Source organism: Drosophila miranda, chromosome 2 (assembly GCF_003369915.1).
Source record: "Drosophila miranda strain MSH22 chromosome 2, D.miranda_PacBio2.1, whole genome shotgun sequence".
Taxonomy (NCBI): Eukaryota; Metazoa; Arthropoda; class Insecta; order Diptera; family Drosophilidae; genus Drosophila; species Drosophila miranda.
The window spans coordinates 4,890,139-4,909,017 of NC_046675.1; the positions used below are offsets into that span (position 1 = coordinate 4,890,139).

Here is an 18,879-nt window from a genome sequence, read left to right on the forward strand (position 1 = left end):
TGGCTAATTAACTTGTAACTACATTTCTCTCCCGTCTTAACACTTTTGTCGTGGCGTGGGTGTGGGTGTGGTGGGGGTGGGGGGATGGGGCACGCTTATAAATTCCCCATTTTCATGCCACATTGGTTTCGTGGTGAAAGTTCTTAAAGTTCAGGGAACTTTTTGCCATAAATCTGCTTTAATTATCTTATCCTCCAAAGATCCCATTCATTTGTGTGTTTTTTGTGCGGCTCATTAGCTAAAAGTTTGGCTGCATAAATTATACAATATATTTCATAAATAATAGCCACTTGTGAAATAGATAATGACCCAAAAAAGGTGGCACGTCTGAAACAAAAAAGTCGGCGAAAAGGCAATCGATTGAATCATTTCGAAAAGTCATTCAAAACAAAAAAAAACGGAGGTTCGTTCACCTGTCGATTGGCGGAAAAGGGACAGAAGACGGGCAGCAGAGTAAGGAGCAGAGCGGGCAGCAGACAGAAGAGAGCAAACAGTGGACATGAGAGAGCAGAGCAGCGGATAGAAGGGCAGCAGAGCAGCGCACGAGCAGAGCTAAGAAGCAGTAGAGCTTCAGAGCAGCGCAGCGAAGAGCAGCGAAGGAACAGTAGAGCTTCAGAGCAGCGGAAAGAGCAGAGCAGCGGAGGAACAGAACAGTAGAGCAGTAGAGAAGCAGAGCAATAGATCTGAAGAGCAACGGAGGAGTAGAGCAGCGCAGGGCAGAGCAGCGTACGTAAGAAGCAGCAGAGTACTCCTCTGCGACGGAACAGCAGAGCAGAGCAGCGGAGGAATAGAGCAGCAGAGCAGCGTACGAGCAGAGCTAAGAAGCAGCGGCTTAGCAATGCAGCGGCTGAGCAAAGCAGCGTAGAGAGCAGCAGAGCAGCGGTCAGTTTTAATCGTATGCGGAACAAACAGAAACCGAAATAGAGAGACACAGAGAGAGGGTGAGCCGAAGGAGGGGAGCACACACACATAGAACCCATCGGGGAACCCAATGTCCAGAGCGACACTCAACTCGAGTACCGTTAGAAACGTAGATAAGGCCATGTGCTGGCACGCCAAACGGTACATTCTGTACAGCGAAACAGACGGGGGGGAGGGGGGAATGTGCATAAATTGTGGTTAAAATTATGACAAAAACACAACAGGGAAGAATGGAACCCCAAGGTACACAAATAGGAAGAAATGCCTAAAGATAGAGGCCCCCATATCAGCATGGAGCATGGAGCACGGGTCTGGTCTGTCCCCCCAATCAAAATCAATTGATATTGATATTGATAGCACTCCAAAATGAAACGCTGATCGTTCTGAAAGAGATTCAAGCCCCCTCCACCCTGATAAGCCGCTGAAGGAAAGCTCTTCCTCATTTGCATATCAATTGGTTTGGAGCGAAGATTATGGGGTGGCGGGGGGTATATGGTGCGGGCCAGATAGGGTTACAGAATTTGTCAACGGATATCAAATTTTTCGACAAATTTTTGGTATTTATAGAAGAGTTTTCCTAAGCCTAAAATGAATGGCCAGCAATTGGGGATAAATTGGGGAGTTTTATAAACCGAAATAACAGCAGAATGGGATTATTATGGGAGTTTTTTTGGAAAATTTATAGTCTTAAATAGGGAACAAATTTAAGAATTTTATTTTGCAAGTTTTTCCATATTTTGGAAATTTATTAGAATTTTATTTATGATTTTTTGTATTTTTATTATTATACATATATTTATATTATATTAATATTATTCATTTAATTTATATTTAATTGAATTATAAATTTTTAAATTAATTAATAAATTATAATTTAAAAGTAAAGTAAGTTCCCAATGAAATAATTATATTTTGATATTTTTGAGATTTCCCGAAAATATTGGTATGAACATTTTTGGAACCCAATCTATAACGGTTTTAGCTGTCTTTTTGGCCACAAAATTCTTCTCTTAATATGGACTTTCCTTAACTAACAATCCATAAGTTACTCCTCATTTTCCAAATCTTTCAAACTTAAAAATAAAAGCCCATTAAAATTGGTATTTTCTTTGAATATTTTCTGATAAATATTACTACATTTTAATGAGGCACTTTGGCGCTCCACCGAGTGCAGTCTTTGACAATTTTCAAGCATGTAAACGCCGCTATAAAATGACAATTTTATGACTCAACACCGAGCCCCCTTCCAACCGAACCCCCTCCCCTCTGCCCCAAGACAAGCTGTAACTAAAAAGTCGTTTAAATAACTAATTTTAAGGCCAGAAGAAGCCAAGAGAGACCCAAAAATAATTTTTGTAGCCATCAGATGATGATGAAATTTTCATTGGCGCCAAACACACACAAAATTTTCGATGAAAATCGAGACAGAAAGAGAGAGTCAGAGAGAGAGAGGAGAGCATCATTTAATTGAAAGAAAAAGTTTTTAATAGCCCCAAAAATATTTGTGGGATTTACGTATATTTTTTGTGTGGAATAAAAGCTATGTAAAATACTGATCAAAATATTGCGACAAGGGGGCTCTTTCTCTCCCTCCCTCTCTCTTTCTCTGGGGGATTACCTGGTAAGCGGCTTAGAGCGGAAGGCCTCTATAGGGTATCATAAATTGCCACAAAATGCCATGCAAATTTCCTTGTTTTCAGCTTCGTTTCGTAACTGACTGATTGATTGAATGACTGACTGCCTGACTGACTGATGGCTGCCCCCTCGAGCCCCATTTTATGCACTTGCGTCTGTCGGTCTGCAATAATTGACTGTTTATTGGCAAACGTCGGCTCTGCGGCCTTTTGATCATTTATCGGATCAATTCCCGCCTCTACACCGCCTTTGGTGTCATGTGGCGCCCCAGAGACGGATCTTTGGGGCCCTCAGGGTGTGTTGCCGCGACAAATTGCTCAGTGCGGAAGCGTTTGCTGCAGGTCCACGTATTTTTATGGCCAATAATTGTGGCTTTGACTTTGATTTCCGTGTGGGCGGCGCCTCAGGTGTGTGTCAGAGGTCAATAGTGGGGCAGGGGGAATTTTTGGGGAGCTAAAGAAATTTTAGGTTAATATTTTAAGCGTTTTTGGGGACCTAAAAATAGTTTAAGCCGATTTTTGATGGGTAAAAAAATCCTTTTGGAACGAGAATCCATAAAGAATCTCCCATCTAAAAAAAAATAAATTTTAGGGAAATATTTTAAACGAATTTGGGTACTAAAAAAAGTTGAAGTCGAGTTTTGAAGGCTAAAAAAAAATCCTTTTGGAGGCGAATCCCCCCCCTAAAAAAAAAAGAGATTTATTCCATTAATTTATGAGACTTTGCCGCCGAGGAGCCACAGAAAAGAAAGCCAAATTTCTAGGTCATTGTATATGAAAAAAGCCAAAAGAAATACAGATAAACAAACAAACAAGGGAACCAAAAAAGTTATTCATGCAACTTGTGGCAGCCTGCGGTTGCACACACCCGCGCCTGAAGTTCAAATGTCAAAGAAAGAGATAGACATAAAACATCTGCAGAGATTTTCATTTCAATTAGATGGAAGCCCATTAGGCGGGGGGTGGGGTGGGGTGGGGTTTGGGCGATGTCAGAACACAATAATGTTGTTAGTTTTATTTATTCTGCGGCTTGCACTCCATCTGCTCTGCATCTGTGCATCCGTGCATCTGGCCCGCATCTTTCTGTCTTCCAATGAACTTCAAACTGCTTGGAATTTTACGACTTTTACGACTTCTAGATGTTTATGGCCAAAACAGCAAAGCTGTTGTGGTGGAAAACGAGTTCCCAGTCGTGGCATCAACGCCCCCACGAAGTGGCAAACGCCCCGACACCAGTTGCCGGAATTCTCTTCTCTGTTAAGCGATTGATTTTTTCCGATTTTATGGTTTTTTATTCAAACATTTTTTGTGTTGAAACAAAAAAAACATTCACTTTTTCTTGTGGCACTTTCTTTCTAATCGAAAGTCGGCCTCTTGGCCGGTGGGTGGACGTGGCGGGGGCGGGGGTGGGGGTGCAGCATGCGTTGGCCGCTTAAAAATTACAAAAATAAGTAAAAGCCACAAAGGAAAAACATGGCCAGACACCTGTTTAGCCCGAAAAAGAGTTTGGCCTCGAATATCGCCTTTTTTTAACAATGGTTACCCGATAGAAATCTACTCGAAAATTTGCCTATTTCTTTTTCTTTTTGTTTTTCTTTTTTTTTTTGTTTAAACGATAGAAAGTTCCATTTTGAGATCATAAAAGAAAACCCCCCCAGCACTCAATAAATTTTTTTTTTTTTGTAAACAAAAACAAAAATGTTCTCCCTCAAAAAAGCATTGCACAATTTTTCCATTTTCTTTTCTTGTATGTAAAATTAAAAACAAATAAATAGCAACAACAAACGATTGAGAAAATAAACAAAAAACAAAGAAAGGCGATGGGCCTTCGGGGGCCTTCAGAGAGTAGACAATGGTGATACCCTGGAGGGGGGGTGGATGGGTGTTGGGGATACTCGTTGAGCTTTTGGAGGGTTTTCTTGTTTACTGTTAACTGTTTTCCAATCAGTCTTTTGGGAAAAAAATGTAAAATAAAGTCCATTTATGCTTGAAACTTTCTTTCTTTATTTTTAATAATTAATATAATCCTTTTGGGTAGATATTTAGCCATAAATATATATTTATTTATTTATTTATATTCTGTTATTGATTTATTTATTATTTATATTTTATTATTTATTTATTATTTTATTATTTATTTATTTTATTAAATGAGAATTCTCTAAGACCTGTCATCTTCGGCGATTTTATATGTTCAAAAACTTCTTAAATATATTTTATCCTCAAAGCAACAGATGCTACTTATTTTTTATTTCAATTTACATAAATTTTTGGAAAAAACAGAAGCTTCGCTTGAGACATAATCAAAGATCTTTCTGTATCTACCAGTAACTCGTGGTATTCTATATTTTTCTTTATTTTTGTATAAAAAAAAGTCTAAAATATACATTATATCGGCAGACCATCTATTATCATATTTATAATTTTTATAATAATATAATATAATAATATATAATCTCTATATATCTTTATAATCGTGCCGATCCCATAGTATTTTTTCTAGTATTTTCTGTATTTTCTCTCTTATTTTGTTCCCCTTTTCATGTGTGTCACATACCATTTCCCACATCAAACACACCCTTTGAATACTCTACAATTAAGGGGTGAATCCCGCCGGCAAGCCAGAGGGCAGTGGCAAGCAGAGGGGTCAACAGCATTGCGGGGCATAGGCACAGGTTTTCAGGCCATAAAACCGGGCCGGAAACCGTTTCATTTTCTTGACTTTTCGCAAAAGGTGTAAACAAAGGCTGGCGGGGCACTCGCACGGATTGAGTTCTAAAGTGTTAAAAACTACCTGTAAGATACACAGATGATACAGCCAGAGAGCAGCCAGCATCCAGAGAGACTGCAGACGAGGGCATGAAATTGTTGGAAAAGATATGCCATGAAATGGGCTTTCGTCAAATTAGCGTGGCAGCGTTAACGATGGCTGCAACACACCGAGAGTATCTAACAGATGGGATTCTGTGTGCTGTTCCTGTGGTTCTCTGTGTTTTCCCCCTCGTGCACTGCCCCTGCACTGCCCCTGCACTGCTCTGTGGGATATTTCGCACTTTGCCTTTGGGATTCCATACCGTCTAGTGTTCGTCTGCTACCTGTGGCATGTACTGTGGCATGTACTGTGGCATGTACTGTGCCTTGATTTATATGTGTGGCTGCAAAAACTGCATTCAGTTTTTATCTGTATCTGCATTTGCATGACAGAAACCTTGGGCTGTTATCTAACCCGAAGAATGCATGGACCTGGCCTGACTTTAGCACTTGATCTACACACACACACACAGATACACACACACAGACACAGCAGAACCCACCTCTAAAGAGGGAGAGATTCCAGGGTCTTCGCCGTTTGAGGTCTCATAAATTCTCTCGTCGTTTAGTTTTTACGATTGTCGGCTGGCTTTGTTTGGTTCAGGCATACACACAGATACAGATACACAGAGACATGCCCTGGCACACACACAGATACTCTCGTGTAGCGTTGTATCTTTCAACGTTTCAGCTCTATCTAAATACACGCTGAAGAGTTGAAGTGGAGCCAGCAGCCGCCACAGCCAGCCTCCTGCCAAGATCTTCTGCGTACTGTACTCTCCAGGAAGACTCTCGGGTACTCGGGGACTCCGAAAACTGGTCCCTGGCTTGGGCCAAAGTTTGCGTGTTGTTTGCTGAAAAAGACCCCAAAAGCAACTCTTTTTTTGAGGGGGGGTAGAGGGGCGATTCATTCAGGTAGTAGCCCTAGCCACTGTCTAAGATGTGGCCCCGGGGGCCAAATATATTTCATATTTATTTTTCAGGAATATTGTGGTTTAAATAAGAGATTGAGGAATGTATCTGTGATTCAAGGAAGGCGTGCAAATATTTTAACGGTCTTTAAAGAACATTTCGGGGAACTTGTTTTTCTTGCATTTGGAATATAATTTAAGCTCCGAGTCTTTCAAATAATACAGGTGCTTGGGGTTTGGGGTAAAGAATTGATTGCGGCCGTTACTCTTGCGAGTCAAAGGAATATCTGGGGACATTTTTTCCTCATTCTAGATGTACTTTTTGCCAGATTTTAGGTGATATTACTATTTATCAATGTTTTGACAATATTTGGGAATATTTTCTGTGTTTTTAGTTAATTTTAAAGCCCTTAAAGTTCTGTTTCAATGAAGAACAAAGTCCGAAATACCGAAAAATTCTTGTTTTTCCCTGGAAAATGTTCTAGAAATATGATATTTTTCCAGCACTTTAAGAACCCAAAACAAAATCTGTTTTGTTGTTAATCTGCCCCCAAAATGTGAGTCCTCTTTGGGATATCCAACGCTTACTCATCAGAGCTGCTGGGTCTGAGGGATCTGTTGGATTTGGTGGGTCTGTTTTTAATTATGACACATTTAAGAAAGCCCCCGAAAATGTAAAGCGACTCCAAAACGCTGACGAGTCAGACAAAACTCCAAAAGAAAAGGCCGCCGCCGCCGCCGAGATAGAGAAAGAGTTGGAGAAAGGGATAGAGAGCCCGACCTCTCCCTCTCTCTTTAGAGACATGACGAAAGTACTTTCATTTTCACGCTCATAAAATGGGACTCGCATAAAACTTGAAAATGTTGTCATAAAAAAAATCAAAAATGTACGAAGCGACACAACATTTAAGCGGCTTAAATGTCATTTAAATAAACCTCCCCCTCCCTCCCTCGACCAAGATCTGGGGGAGGTCAAGGGGAGACTACCTTTCGAGTCGATACTTGAGACCCTTTCACTCTATCATCGCGAGCAACGGGGAGACAGGAAGTGGAAGTGTGCCAAAAAGATCGAAGAGCCCCCCCAAAAAAATCCAAAAAGAAACCCCTGGGAGACGTCTGGGTCTCTGTGTGATTACACTTTAATCTGGTTATAATGAGGCTGGAAAATTACTCCAACGGATGTGCTGAGAGCGTGCATGGCCGCAGGAATGGGACTCCCGACTGAGATTGAGAGCCAAACCTGTGGTTGACATCCTGGTTGCCAGCCTGTGGGATCACCATTCATCTTTCAAGTGCAGCAGAGATCGGATTACCCAGGCGAAAAAAGAGCAAAAGAGATTTCAGTGTGGAGGAGGGACAGAGCAGGGCAGAGACGGAGACAGAGGTAGAACAGAGCAGAGCAGGGACGGAGGCAGAGACAGAGGCAGAGACCGAGGCAGAGACCGCGGCAGAGACGGAGACCCTCCGAGAGTACAAACGCCGAACCCCAGCCACAATGCAAAGCAGACTCTATCGTCCCGAAGTTTGTATACCCTTTATAGAGAGAGGACCAAAAAGGGATACTATTTTACATAGCAAAAAGACAGGGGTCCACCTGTATCGCTTCGTCTGTTCAGACTTATTGGAAATATATCCAAATAAATCTACTACTCCTCGTATATAACACTTTCTGCCACACACGCTTTTCAAGGGTATAACAAAAAGGTAGAGAGAGAGAGAGGGAGATCTCACCGAAACCGAAAGACGAAACGAAGGAGACAACCGAGCAGACACGACGAGCCGAGCAAATACACTTGTTCGGGTCTGTTGTTGTTGTATGTTTCTGAAATATGATGCCGCCAAGGCGCAGGTCATAAATAAACCAAAGACACGATCGGACAGTGAAAGAGAGAGAGATGGGGAGGGGGGGAAGAGTACCCCTGGCAGACAGGAAAGTGTTGTAAGATAAGCGTTAGATAAGCGCCGGCAAACGGGAGACATACCTGGAGAAAGAGAGAGGGGAGAGAGGGGAGCGTGGAGTGTGGAACCCCACCAAAAAAGTTCTCTGGAGTAAGAATGGTTTTTGATAAGAAGAGCAATGAATGAAAGTTGTATAGTTTTTTGGTTGTTTTTGGGTTTTTTTTGGGATGTTGGAAGGTATACAATTTCCTGGAAGTAGTGGAAGGAGAACATCAATTTGGTGTTGAGATAACCCGGAAGATGGGAGTTGAAGCCCCTCTCCATCCAACACTAGAATACCCCTTTCCTATTTACCTGAACTCAAATGGATGCCCGGCAAAATCACCGACGATTCCGCCTTGAAGCCCCCCGTCTGGAGGCCACTGCTGCTCGTTGGCTTCTCCATGGCCATGTCCAGGGTGGTGGAACCATCCAAATCGACGAGGGTGTTGCCCTTGAAGAGACCCGCGCTGCGGTACTCCTTAGCAAAGGGTGTCGCCGCCTGGGCCGCCCCCGCGACCATTAATACCAGCCACACAATCGGGCACATTTCTTTTTTCACTTTGAGCCACTTCTCATACAGGTTGCACTCGATACACAGACACTCATACAACACGATAAATGGGCACCAGTCGATGGGGGGAATTATAATTTAGACGACGCGTGACACTTTCAATTAACACCGAGCACAGAGCACAGAGTAAGCGCGAAAAAGACTGTATAACTTTTGATCATTAAATTAGTTAAGGTCGGGACCGTAAATTCAATTTTGCTCTCTTTTTGCGGCGTTTTCTTGTGTTCCGCCAGTTAGGGAAATTATGTGTGTCAGCAATTAGTTGGAGACGACCGCCGCCCGTCCGTCCGTCCGTCAAAGCCGGGGGCTGGCCAGGGCCTTAAGTGTGTCACACGATTTTCGGGCACTGCAAAAAGATAACAGAGAGGGGGAATAAACGATTAGTGAGAGGCTATAAGGAAGAGATGAGTACAGGCAATTACTTTCAAAAAAACATTTTCGTTGCATTTCAAAAAATGGATGGATTTTTTTGGTCAAATTTTGTCAAAAACTGCATAATAAAGTAGAATCTATGCCAAGTTCCCCATTGAAAAAGACAAAAATGGAGTAGGGTAGGAAATTCCTTCTTTCTGCATCTCAAAACTTCTCCGAACTATAGAACCCTCTGAAAGGGTATCACCTAACATATATTGAATAACATTGTTTATAACGTTACTTTCTGTCTCTGCCATTCCCTCATTCTCATTCCTAACGGAACACATTGCCGACAGCTGTTCGAAATGCAGTTATGTTGACATACTCCAAGCGCAGGCGCAAGCGCCGTTGCAGTGATATTTTCTATCAATCAAAAAAAAAAACACACATCCACGTTAATTTCCATATAAAGTTCCCCATAATCTGGTGGGCATGCGCGGGACGAAACAGGACTTGGGAGAGCGGATATAAGCCCACAGAAATTCCCGTAATGGGAATTAAGGAAAGGAAATTGAAAGAAAAATCCCAGCCTCTCCCACGCCCCGCTCTCAATGAAGCGCTGCGTGTGCGAGGGAGAGAGTCTGTGCGCCCTTAGCGCCGCTCATAAAAATATCAATGGAAATGCAGTTATTGTTCTTCTTGTTGGACAGAGAGAGGGACACAGAAAGAGAGAGCAATGAAGCGCAGCGGAGGCGCAAGCACATGGTGCCAGCGTCTGTCTCGCTCGAACAGCGCTTAGGGGGAGAATATAATTAAAAGCAACAATAAAAACTGATGGATGGCCACACAGATACACTCTCGCACACACACAGAACCAAAAAGGCCTTTGAACAAAAACGAGTTTTAACAAAATATTTTTGCATTGCACAAAAAACAAACACACTCCACTCGCGCGCACAACAAACAAAACGCAATATCAAGACAATAACCGTTTTGAGTAATGTCCCCCTTGGAAAAGGGAACGAGAAAGAGCAGCGGCATGCACAGTCAAGTGCAATGTTTGTTATTGCATGTCTTTGCCAGTCCTTTGCTTGTTTTTGCAACAAAACGAAATTGGCATACCTTTTTTTGTTTGTGTTTCCTTAAAGAACTTTTCATTAAATTCGTTTATTCCTTTTTGCACTTTCGCTTCACTCTCTTTTCGAACTAACGGTAAATCCGCGAAACGTATGGCGCACGCGAAGACAACACAGGCATAACTGCAAAACGTACGATCGCTTTTGTTGTTAACTTTGATGACAAACAGTTCGTAGTCCGCAAATACGAAATTTTTGGTTCAAACAAATATATCGGCCAACAACCAAACGAGCGCGCGCAACGAACCGCACGATCGAAAATTCAGAAAAAAATTACACCATCTGTGTTGGCAGTGTGACCGAAGGAACAAATTTAACCCACTTGAGCCCCCTCTATTTAAACAGTTGAACGACTTGGGGTGCATGGCGGAAAATCCTACTTATTGTAAATTCTTATTGTAGATCCTTCCTTTTAACTCGCAAAAAACCCGACGAATCTTTCACCAGAACTGGGCTAAAATTATTACATTTTCATTATTTTCGGTGTGATATTAAAATACCCTCTGGGCTTACAATGGGTTAATCGTTCTCCGTCAAAGATTGGAAATCATATTCCCCGATTTTGATATTCGATTTGATATTGCTAGCTAGCTGGGACTTCCATACCTGAAGACATGATTTTATCCGATGGATAGATCAATTTTCTACTTGACTGGCTCATTTAAACTACTCCCTTTTATTGGATTTTGGACTTTTTAGCGAAAAAAGTCAATCGTGATCATTCTTGGCAACATTTTTTTGGTTTTGGTTCTTGCGAGCTAGTTCCTACGGGCCTTACCTAGGTACTTACTGGTAGCCAAAAATTCTTAATTTATGAACTACTTCCGCGCTATTGATAACAGTGGTGGCCTGTTAAATTTGATACACTGCTAACTGTACACTGTAATGTAGAGTTAGCGCCATCTGTTGTTAGTTACATAAATTATACATGGGAAAACATGCAAAGGGAAATTTTAAAAGAGAAGATCTAACTAAAAAACTACACTTGCACCTTAACATTACATTAACATTTATCTCTCCTGCTCCTTACCAGAAGTGTTCTTGCTTCCCTTAACAGCCTTGAAGTTTTTTTTGTTAAAGAAAGTGGCAAAATCAAACGTAAACACAAAAATATATATATAATTTCTTGTTGGTCCTGGACTATCAAGCAAATGGCTGCCCAGGCTTTCGTGTTCTTCATAGCTGATTTCGAGACTTCTTCGAGTACAATTTCCTACTGTTTGTATGAAATGGCCCTGAATCCTGATATACAGAGCAGCAGCAGAGAGGAAATCGAAACTTTTCTCCAAAATGTGGAAGGAGGCGATACGATGCTTTCGCAGAAATGAGCTTCCGTAGAAAGAGCATTACCAGGGCAGGCAACAATGAACCAGTTGAACATAAGTCTCGCAAATGACTATAAAATGCACCAGTTAGTATATCAATAAGCGTTCCTTGGTGATATATTTGATCAATCTAATTTTGAATGCTCCATATCTGTAGGATTAATCCACATATGCATATTGCTTAGAGAACCACTAACTGAAACCAGCGATCCTAGTGATGCTGTCCATCCCTGTGGAAATAAAATGGCGACAACGTCAAATTTTGACAGCTGACAACGTCAAATATTGACAGCTGACGACGTCAAATATTGACAGCTGACAACGTAAACTTTGCCAGCTGTCAACTCGCCAATTTTCATTGGTTGAAAATATTCCAGCCAATGAGAAGGAAGAGGGGAGAAAAAATTTGTCCTCCACAGTGGTTGAGACACAGTTGAAACTTTAAATACTTAAATATATTATTAGGGAATTTCAAATTAAATTATGTAAATACAAATTAAATAATAGAAATAATAATATATAGTATTATAATAATGTTTCAAGAAAGATCGTTTCGGATCATTTATATATTTGATATAAAAAATGTGTCTGTGAATACAAAGTTTCGGCTATTCTATTTTCTTTACATTAATTCTTGAAAAATCGCGGCTTTCTATTGCATTGGATACTGCCAGCTGTGTAATGTTATTATAAGTCAGTACATAATACCAACGGCAGTGATATTTGAAACATATTAGTTTCTGCACGTAAATGCTTGATAATTCGCGGTACAACGGGAGTATTTTTTCGTCTTTAGCAAGTGAGACAGTGGTTTTCATAGACTATAAATCTTGAATCCCTTCAACAGCAAGTAGGAACATCCCATCAGAAGATAATTTGATTTTTTTACCGGGAATGTACTAAATATGATCTTTCTTCTTTTTTGGTACATGCAACAGCTCCATGATCTTGTCTTTTGGTTAATCTTCTGCAAGTTGGCGGAGAGGAACTCGACCTTTGTGGCCCGCTTACATGTCTTTCATTATAATACATATTTACTTAATAGTAATGCTTTATCTATTGGATTTTGGAACTAGCTAAGTTCTGTAGTGAATAGAATATAGAATTTCTTTGATCGGGGCTGTCTCTGTTCAGACATCGCCTCATAAGGCAGTACAGTCTTTCATTTCCGGGCAACATCATCACCCACATTCGCTGTGAACAGAGAAGGGTCTCTTAAAACCTTTCCATATTTTTGAGAATTCCTTGTAGCAATACCAGAGTTCTGTTAACGAAGGTTCTGTTGGACTCCAACAGAGAACTGTTCACAGACTGCAGGAGCTTTCAATCCTCCACCGAAAACAACCCTCTGTGGGGTAACATTCTGTTGGGGGTGTGTTCCTTATGTTGTTTTATTCAAGTTTCGTCCAGAATTCAGCCAATCAGAGCCTCTCAGCCCTTGTTTGCCGGTCTGCGGCGGATGATATTTTTTTATTAAGCGGAATTTTAGGCGTCTTTGCTGTTAATTTTTTTGATGTGGCGCATAAATTGTTTGTTATTGCCAGCGCAGGATAACCGTCGTCGTCGCAGTCGCCGTCGCCGTCGCCGTCGCTTGACCCACGGCCGGGCATCGGAAGTAACGCCAATTTCAGTCGCTCGCCGATTAACCAAGCGATTAGTCGTTCATTTAGTCGTTCCGTGACCATAACCGAACCGAACCGGTCCCAAATGCAACGCCAACACCAAGATCTGGGGGCTGCCGTGGAGGGAAATGCTAGGGATACCATCAAGACCTCCAGTCCCATTCCGATACGCCTTCCGTCGCAGACAAACACAAATATCCCGACTCCGCAGCGTCCGTCGTCGCCGCGGCAGTTCTTCGAGCGACTCTACGGGCACCTCGAGACGCGCAGCAGCGAGAGCGGCGACATCGATGTGGGCACCCACCACAAGCCCCCGCCGCCCTGCGACACGCCCTACCACAGCGACGGAGGCAGCGTGTCGTCTCCGGACATCTCCATCAGCGATGAGCGCGTGTCGCTCGTTGGATTTCCCCCATATGACATTTATGGTGCCTCCAAGGATTACCCGCCGCCGCCGCAGCAGCAGAAGCACAGCTACGTGGATCCGCCGCCTGGGATTACCACGGGAAATGGGGCTTCCGTAGCCGTACTGCCACCTGGATTTCCACCTGGTTTTCCTGGTGATCCGCATTTCAGCGCTGGATTTACTGCCTTTTGTGAGTAGAACCTAAGATCTCATCATGTTTGCCAGGAGATTGAATAGATTACGGATGTTTGAGGTAGAAAATGTTGCTCATTGAAGGATCCTAAAGAGGTGTCTTAATAGATATTTTGATTGGGTTTAAGGTCTTTAGAAGGTTCCTTTGAAATCAAGATAAGGATACCCTGAGGTCGCGACACGCGTGCTTTAGACTTAAACTCAAAAAAGGCCTTGAATTACGACTGGAATTAGTGAGGACTATGTTTAGTGCCAAAATATATCTAATCTGTCTAATATATCCATCTATATATTTAAGAAATATCTAAAGATAGTCTCAAGGTCTTACGGTGATCAGTAGCTATAGGAAAACTTAAGGCCAAATCCGCTGAACGACACCAGCCTTCACCCAATAGAACACCTTCCATTCCCACATGTTCACATGATACACCCACAAATCAATGACCACAACCACACTTTTCTCTTTGCCTCTCAACCCTTAGATCTTATTATGAGGTTTGTTGTTCTTAAGCGCTAAGTACATGGGTAAATTTGAGCTACTACGAAATGGTGCCTAACTAAAAACCATACAGTTTGGTGTAATTTCTTTTGTACTACTTTGGGGGTGTCTTTGGAGTTTTCGGGTCCTCGGTGGTACCTGCCGGGGGCTTCTCCTCGTGGCACAGCAGGTTCATGTTACGTAGCTCCAGGCTGAGGAACATCTTAAGGTTCGGATCGGTGATCTTGCTGAGGACTATCTCTCGGGCACGCTCATCATTGTTGTCCAGAAGTTTGGCCAGCGTCTGGGCGTAGTCCAGCCAGACGCAATTGGCACAGCCGGACATGCAGCATGTGGTGGGCTCTGGGGGTATCTGAAAGGGGAAAAACCTATTAAGAAATCTGTTGGAAAAGGCTTCGATCTTGTGGAAGCACTTACCACAATGTCCTTTGGCGTTTTGTCGGCCAAGTGCCTGGCCAGGGAAGCGATAGCCCAGCGTCCTCCTCCTCCTCCACCACGCCTGAGGAGCAAACAGCGCGGGCAACTGAAGCCCAGAGGAGCCAGCATTTTGCACCAGATCCCGAAACTCTATGACTGGTAAGGCGTTGAGGAAGTGATGAGCATTTCACACGCCTTCACCGACAGAAACAGGTGCCGCCGAGTGTCGGCCCGTAAAGACTTGGTTCCGCCGGAACTACAAAAAATCGGATGCAGAAAAAACCCCTGATTAAGTGCAAGTGCTATTGAATATCCTTACAGCAAGGATTATGCAGAAATCAGTAATGAAAAAATCTCCAGAAGGAGGGGGAATGGCCACACAATGAGAAATGGGGAAAAGAAATTAGTTGGGGCGAAAAAAAAAAACAGAAAAAATGAATGAGAAGAAGAAAAAAATTAAAATGCATTCAGCTGTGAAAGTTTTCGTTTACTTGCGGCATTTTCGTTTTCTTATGCGGTTGTATGGGGTCTGAGGTTCGAGGTTTGTGGCTTGGGACGGGGGAGGGGGATTCAGGTGTGTTGCAGGTGTGGCAAGAAGGATAATGAAAAAGGATCATGCCGCACTGGAGGCAGTGAGGCAAATGCGTAATCATGGAAGCAATTGATGAAATTGTTTGCCAGCGGAAAAGGTTAAGTTATTCGATGGAGCTTTAATGAAACATTTCGAAGGAAATATTTATGTAAATATATAAATATATATTTCTTAAAGAATTGCTGGCAATTTTCATCTAATTAAATAATGGTTTTTTGTGGTACACTCGAATCTACATATATTCTTTTTTTTTTGCAGAATATAGCATTGCAGTGTTATGGAAATAAATTCGTTATAGAAGTGTAGAGAAGTTCGACTGTATCTTAATGAAAATTCTATTTTTATTGCTAAGATTCATTCTCGTTAAAATCTATATAGTTTTATTTCTATATCTATAAAAAACCAGCTCTTTGAGACTCTGGAGAGAATAAATATATCTCATACTATATGAAATCCTAGAACATCTCCAACCCTAGGCTATCCTTAATTCCTTCCTTCTTTAACAAATTTATGAAATATGAATACTGCATCTTCTTGAAGCAAATTCATGAATTATAAGGTTTTCCATTCAATAAAATTAAGAAAATTGTGGAATAGTTATGTTTTTTAGATATTATTTTTGAAATTTAAAGTCGTTTGGGAATAGCTTTCGATAGGAATATGTTCAAAAATTGATGTTACAATCCACAGATCGAGACAGACTAATCTTAACGATATAATGTGATCCTGAATCCAACATTTTGTGGACTGTCTCGCTGTCTAGACTAAAGTCTAAACCTTAACGCCACGCCTATTGTTCCTAAAACAGAAACTAAATCAAAGCGAAATCTATGAAATCTATACCTATACAATATTCATTTAGTTTCAAGCTGAACTTGTACAAATCATAAGTAAGCCAACAAAAAAAATTAGCATTGTAATTGAGCTTGACAGGAAACCTAAAAAAACAGACACACACACTCTGGAGAAAGTTCCAAAGGGGGAACCACAACAGAACCGACCAAAGGACACTTGCATATCGAATTTCACATGTGATTTCAAAGAAGAGCCAGAAAGGAAGAAGGCGAAAAAACTTGTCAGGAAAAAAAATAACTTAAGCCTTAAGAACTTTTGAGGCAAAAGGGGTAATCAAGTAAAAACTACTCGTAGAGATTACCAATGTACCGCCCCTGGGTCCACACTTCCCCGTTCCCCGATCCCCCTTTCAACACCCACCGAAACAACTTGTCAGCTTCGCCTTGTTACATCAATTAGAAGCCTCTAAAACCCACCAAACAATGTTGTGTGGGTGGTTTTATAGGGGAGGGAAGAGGGGGGTCTAGAGCGGGGCATAATGTGCGGTTGGTTGGACCACGACAGAGCGACAGAGACACCACACTCTCGGCGAATGCAAACAAACGAATAGTCGGACGGATGGCTGGATGGCTGGCTGGGAGAGTCGTCCTCACGGATGATAATAATGATGATGATGAGAGGCTGAGAGAGGGAGGGACAGCCAGCTGTTGGTATTGTTAAAAGTTTCCCGGATCAGCAGCATAGGATTGCCCAAAACGAAGAAGCAGTAAAAAACAGGAAACTTTGAGAGGACTGAAACACGTGTAAAATGCATTCTCTAATGTGCACCACAAACGCGATGAAGAGCCCGAGGGAGGCATTGGTTAATTATTTGTTTAACTTAACAGACACGCAAACCACATTCCGAATCGTTTAGTTCGTTGAGGACACGGCTTGATGGTTTGTTAATGTAAGATTAATTTCGCTCTAACATCTCTATTGTGTGATAGCATATGAATGGGCAGGGGATTGGGATTGGAATTGGGAATAGAAATAATTATGACTATGAATAAACGTTTACAAATTCGAAAGGCACTGAAATGATGATCTATTTGGTAATTTGTTGGGTATGGAGAGTACTTGAGGCTTTGGAAATGGCTTTAGAAGTTAGGCCTATGATGTGGGGATTGAATGTGCTATAAGAATGTATGTATGGGTGGGTAAATGATTATTATTCAGGAACATATCTTTAGAAATGAATTGGGAGTTTGGTTTAAATATATTACCCACTAAAGGAAATTTGGATTTTGAACAGATATGGCTAGAAATACGCAGGATTGGAATAGATCAAACCACAAATATTCACCCCTTTTGGCTATACATAAGTATCCCTAATCACAAGAATTTCTTCAACAAAAGTTATCGGAAATCCCTTTAGCACTGTGTGACACCCTTTGTTCCCCATTTCAGTGGCACGCCGTCGTCGCAAAGAGGGAAGACAGCGTCGCCAGCGAACCACCTTCAGCACCGAGCAGACGCTGCGTCTGGAGGTGGAGTTCCATCGGAACGAGTACATCTCCAGGAGTCGCCGCTTCGAGCTGGCCGAAACGCTGCGGCTCACAGAGACCCAGATCAAGATCTGGTTTCAGAATCGTCGGGCAAAGGATAAACGGATTGAGAAGGCGCAAATCGATCAGCACTACAGGTGAGTGGAGTACCGAAAAATGGAAATGGGAAAGGGGGTTGGGATTGGGCGAGGGTCTCCCCCCTTTTGAAACGGAAGTAATTCAAGGAAATGTCACAAGTTTAATTGATGTCCCCCACATTAAATTAACACGAAATTAATTTTACGACATTTATGCGCACACAAACGCAATTAGACAGCGGACATATCCTTATCGAGGGGGTGTCCTCAAGCCGAGTGCCGAGTATTATTTGATGTAATCAATTTTTCAGGAACTTTGTCGTGGCCAATGGTTTTATGAGCTCTATAATGGGTCAGACTACACCGAGTTATGCCCCCGCGCCCGCCAGCAGTGCGACGTCCCTACCAGTGGGCCTCGCTTACTATCCAACGCTGCCAAAGGACAGCACGCAGGGCCAGCACGTAAATAACAATGGTGGACATCCAGATGCTAATTATATAGACATCGAAGAGCGATACGAGACGCAGCAACGCCGACGCCTTTCCTTCAACATCAGCAACAGCGTCGGTGGCGGCAGCGCAAGTGCCAGCAGTCGAGCAGTCAATACTTGCTAGCAATTAACCAGGAAACTACTTTTAACTGAGCTTTAACGTAGATTTAGCCACTAATCATCAGCTTAAGCTAATTACCGAATAAATTTAGCTGCAAAAAAATCACTTAACCAACTTATTTCTCTGGTTATCTCACCTTTTAGACACTAGTGAAAGTTTGTACAGAACATTACCACACTCTTGGCCCCGCGGGTTTTTGTTTATATAAGAAAAGAGACAAAAAAAATTTTGTTTTTACAAATAGAAGAAAAACTAACAAACAAAAATGCAGCCCTCTGGGGCAAACAGCTGTTGCTTAACAGGGGCATGTAAAGTGCAACAGTGACATGTTAGGCGCCAAGCGATAGTTACGATACTATCGATTTTCGTTGTATTTTCCATTATTTTTTATGTTGAAATCGTGTAGAAATGCCATTTAGAGCCATGTCCCAGGCCACATCGATCAATTCGCATCAAAATAAACATTATTTTTCGAATATGGCGGAATGAAAGACATACCAAATAGTGGATAACGAA

General features: G+C 42.0%; 3 protein-coding genes across 3 annotated transcripts in view; 1 reads left to right on the forward strand and 2 right to left on the reverse strand.

Moving 5' to 3' along the window:
- The window catches only part of LOC108156048, a 39,382-nt gene extending 28,820 nt beyond the window's left edge, over positions 1-10,562 (reverse strand). Inside the window, exons 1-2 of the mRNA XM_017287320.2 lie at positions 10,266-10,562; positions 8,531-9,135 (exon numbers count right to left, since the gene is read on the reverse strand). Of these exons, the coding sequence (XP_017142809.1) occupies positions 8,531-8,765 (235 nt within the window). The 5' untranslated portion in view covers positions 8,766-9,135; positions 10,266-10,562. The remainder of the gene's footprint in view (positions 1-8,530; positions 9,136-10,265) is intronic.
- A 1,850-nt stretch (positions 10,563-12,412) lies between these two features.
- LOC108156049 (homeobox protein rough) lies at positions 12,413-18,451 on the forward strand. Its single transcript, XM_017287321.2, is given in 4 exon segments — positions 12,413-13,822; positions 17,577-17,811; positions 18,063-18,291; positions 18,294-18,451. Coding segments are annotated over 4 exon segments (1,077 nt in total). The 5' UTR covers positions 12,413-13,311; the 3' UTR covers positions 18,396-18,451.
- LOC108156050 (oxidoreductase-like domain-containing protein 1) lies at positions 14,281-18,643 on the reverse strand. The gene is made up of 3 exons (XM_017287322.2): positions 18,500-18,643; positions 14,741-14,996; positions 14,281-14,675 (listed from the first exon to the last, which is right to left on the reverse strand). The coding sequence occupies exons 2-3, from the start codon at positions 14,867-14,869 to the stop codon at positions 14,418-14,420; spliced, it is 387 nt and encodes a 128-aa protein (XP_017142811.1). The 5' UTR covers positions 14,870-14,996; positions 18,500-18,643; the 3' UTR covers positions 14,281-14,417.
- Positions 18,644-18,879: the final 236 nt, after the last annotated feature.

Excerpts from the sequence above, each read along its gene's own strand:
- LOC108156050 (XM_017287322.2), bottom strand. The coding sequence starts at position 14,869 with ATGCTGGCTCCTCTGGGCTTCAGTTGCCCGCGCTGTTTGCTCCTCAGG. Across the intron at positions 14,676-14,740 it reads AAACGCCAAAGGACATTGTG|ATACCCCCAGAGCCCACCAC; the intron begins GTAAGTGCTTCC and ends TTCCCCTTTCAG.